Source organism: Chrysochloris asiatica, unplaced genomic scaffold (genome assembly GCF_000296735.1).
Source record: "Chrysochloris asiatica unplaced genomic scaffold, ChrAsi1.0 scaffold00007, whole genome shotgun sequence".
Classification (NCBI taxonomy): domain Eukaryota; kingdom Metazoa; phylum Chordata; class Mammalia; order Afrosoricida; family Chrysochloridae; genus Chrysochloris; species Chrysochloris asiatica.
In genome coordinates this window covers 8271170-8275132 of record NW_006408525.1, presented here as the reverse complement: position 1 = coordinate 8275132, position 3963 = coordinate 8271170, and the positions used below count along the sequence as shown (strand labels likewise).

Sequence of the window (3963 nt, the reverse complement as noted above, 5' to 3'; positions counted from 1 at the left end):
GCTGACCTTAAGGTTCGCAGCCCGATTCGTAACCACTACGCTACCAGAGCTCTAATATAGTCATGGATATATTTGCAGTACAGGTAAATACATATGTATAAATATCCTCTGCCAAAAATCTATGTATATTCTTGGATATATTCCATTATCCTTCCCATGCCTGAACAGTTTGTATGTTTATCTATGCATCACTTACAGATTATTATTATTATAGCCAGTTGGACTCAGTTTGTTGTTATTAAATGCCATCGAATTGGTACAGACTTATAGCAGCTCTATACACAACAGAACGAAATACTGCCCTGTCCTGGGCTAACCTCACAATTGCCATGCTTGAGCCCATGGATGCTCCCATTTTGCCATTCCATCTCACTGAGGGTCTTCCTCTATTTCTCTGGCCCTTCACCTTACCAATCATGATATCCTTCTCCAGCAACTGGTCCCTCCTGACAATATGTCTGAAGTATGTATATTGTTTGTTTTCCTTACTTTATAGATGAGTAAAGTAAGACACAGAAAGGTTAATATGCTAGTCACAAGTCAGCTAGTAGACAATAAAGCTCTAAACAAACCCAAACAAGTTTGTTCAGTTGGATATACACTGTTTATTTCTTCTTTCCCCTTTTTAGTTACTAGAAAAATTCAAAGAACGCTGGCTCTATACTGGTTTATGGCATAATCTGGAGTTGATGAAGACAGTCATTGTAGAACCACAGGGAGGAGAAAAAACAGATTTTGATGACTTACTGCAGGTATACTATGATGCAATCAAATGCAAAGGAGAAAAAGGTAATTGGAAATCATTTCATAGCCAATCAAAGTATTTTTCATTATAATGTAAGAAGAGATTGGTGGTGTTAGAATTCTGCTTGTGCTGTCTTGTACTTAGGAGAAAAGTCATGTTTTATAATCCTTGTGTAAAGAAATTCTTTTATTTAGAGTTCTTTTATTAATATTTTTATTTTCATATGCCATTTCAATATAAGAAACATCAAACATTCAAGTAGTAGCCTATCACCTATCTTACATCACCTGAAATATTTTCTGTTACTAAGTGTCATCGTGTCAATTCCAACTCATAGTGATCCTGTATAAAGTTCTTAAAGAGCAGCTTGTGGGTTTGAACTGCCCACTGTGTGGTTCAGAGTCCTGTGCTGATCCTACAGCACCACACCAGGAGTCCAAGAGTCAAGGGATGCATAAATACCTTCCTTACTAGCAAAATGAACCCCATTATTTCAATGCAAATAGTATACTTTGTGCTTATATTCTATTATATAAAGTAAGCTTGAGGTTTCAAAATGTAACTGAAGAGTCAATTTCAAAGTTAGAGAAATTATTGTTTATATAATAGTAATACAAATAGTTTATGAACAGTTTGACATCCTACAGATACCCAAAACTAAACTCTTTGTTATCAAGCTGATTATGACTCAGCAATCCTACAGGGCAGAGTAAACTACCCCATAGGGTTTCCAAGGCTGTAATCTTTTTGGAAGCAGACTGCCACATCTTTGTCCCTTGGAGCAGTTAGTGTGTTTGAATCACTGACTTTTGGTTGGCAACTGAGTGTTAAGCACTGAACCACAAGGGCTTCTTCTAACATAATTGCCATTATCCTTTTGTGATAAGCTTGTGTGTGTGTATGTGTACACACAGTAGCACTATGTGAATATAAGGTATGTGTGTATGTTTTAAGTATCTTATTATTTTTTTTAATGTTTTATTGTGAATTATGTGATGGTTTACATGGGAGAAAATTAGTTTTACATTCATTCTATCATATATTTAAGTATCTTTTTAATATATGAATTCAGGATGGTATATAGTACAAATTAAAGCTATTTAAATTGTTCTGAGAACTTTACTTCTAATAGTAAAGTAATAATTTTAATTTTAGTTTTTATACGAGCACTGTTAGTTCATAATTGCTCATTCTTATATAAGTTGGCTACTCTGATGTGGTTTCTCTGTGTACCAGCAGATTCACAGTGTATCAATCTGTTCCTGGATTGCATCTATCTGTAATTTAGTTTCACACATTTATTTGAAGACGTTGAACTTCTGAAAGTTTATCTCAATAGTGTTTGATTTAATTTTTTGAATTTGTTAATAATCAGAATTTTTTCAAAATGACACTAATAAGCAGATTCTAGGTAATTTTGAGCACGCTTTTTAAAAATACTTCTTTTGTGTTGTTTAAGATGGAGCTCTCTTGATAGCAGTTTGTCGTGGTAAAGTGAGCGAGGGTCTGGATTTCTCAGATGACAATGCCCGTGCTGTCATTACAATAGGAATTCCTTTTCCAAATGTGAAAGACCTACAGGTAGGCCATCAAAACCTTAATAAGTTTTATTTACCATAGGAGTCATTGATTTTGAGTGAAAAAAAAAATGTATTTTCCTTTTATCTCAGACATTTTATTTGAAATATTTTGTGAGTCCAAATGAATGAAAAAGGGTTGGCAGATCTTGATGTGTTTTCTTTTTCATGGACACTGTCTTTAGCTGAACACGAGTGACTGAAGTTGTGGTCAGAAGCATCTTCATCACCTGGGAACTTGATAGAAAGGCAGTTTTTCAGACTCCTTGTAGACCTACTGACTGAATCAGAAATGGGTGGGGGTGGAGCCCAGCAGTTGGTGTTGTATCAAGTTGTCAGTCTCAGACTTCCAGGGCATTTTTTACCTAGTGCCCTTCTGTCCATTGCACTGTGCTGCTGATTTCAGTTGCTCCAGTTTCTTCTACCACAACTCAGCAGGACCAGCGTCCTCTGCCAGTACTCCAGCTCTTTGCACATCTTTGCACATTGTCAGAAAATTATACCCCAGAAGAGGACTGGGAATCATGGAATTTACCTAATGAATTCTCTTTAGATCCAGGATTGTAGTTCTGTGCTGCTTGGTATCTACTCCCCGAAAGAATTTTGTTCAGTTTTACAGTTATTTACAACGAGAAGGATATTCATAAACAGCTACTCCATCTTGGCTTAAAATTGGACTTTTACCTCATTATCACTGGTTGCTTGCTAAGAAGTATTATATTTGGAAGACTATTTATGGAAATACGAGACCTAAGATGACATTATCTTCCATCAGGCAGAATTTTCTTTTACTTTTATAGGGTTTTAAGGTGCTAGTAAAACTAAGACTAAGACTTGAGATTTTCTGTCTACTGTGTTGACTTCACTGAATGCAATCTCTCTCTTCCCTCTTCCCCCTCCACCATTCCCGTAGGACTCAACCTGTTAGGGTCTAAGACTAGAGCAGGAGTTCTTTCATGAAACAGTTATCTTCCATTATCAAGATTCTACTAGGCATTGTGAATTATATAATTTTTACTTTTATTTCTCTAGACCATAGCAGTCCTTGGAGCATTAATAGTAACAGTAATAAACAGTGTTTCTCTGATTACTCTTACCCCTCCCATTGCATTGGACCTTTTCAAAATTTCTAAAGGTCCTCACAGAAGATCGTACCTGGCACTTCCTAATCTAATCCTTTTAATCTTCCCTGATTTCTCCAACTACCAGAGCTACCCTTGAGGGTACTGATGGCCATGTCCAGAACTGTGTCTTCTATATTTAAGAGGCCAGTGCTGACTCTGACTAGTGCTCCTGCCAGAATAGTTGACATCCACTCAAGAAAAACTATTGTCTCACTCAGGCTGAATAGTTGTGGGAGGGAGAGTGGGAGTATATCCATAAATACAAATGGTATGATGCGCTATTTATACACAGGGATTAACCTTTGTTGCAAACATACCCACGAATGTGATAGAGCGTACAAGGAGTAAACTTATGAAAACTCCTTGTTGTTGTTGTTGTTGTAATTATATGCCATGGAGTCGGTTTCGACTCATAGCGACCCTGCACAGGGTTTCCGAGGCTGTTAATCTTTATGGGAGCAGAACACCTCATCTTTCTCCCGCAGAGCAGCTGGTAGTTTCGAACTGCTGACCTTGC

General features: G+C 36.9%; 1 protein-coding gene across 1 annotated transcript in view; it reads left to right on the top strand.

The window, feature by feature from the left end:
• BRIP1 (BRCA1 interacting protein C-terminal helicase 1) overlaps nucleotides 1-3963 on the top strand; it is a 172905-nt gene that overhangs the window by 102772 nt on the left and 66170 nt on the right. Inside the window, exons 14-15 of the mRNA XM_006833632.1 lie at nucleotides 630-789; nucleotides 2205-2326. Of these exons, the coding sequence (XP_006833695.1) occupies nucleotides 630-789; nucleotides 2205-2326 (282 nt within the window). The remainder of the gene's footprint in view (nucleotides 1-629; nucleotides 790-2204; nucleotides 2327-3963) is intronic.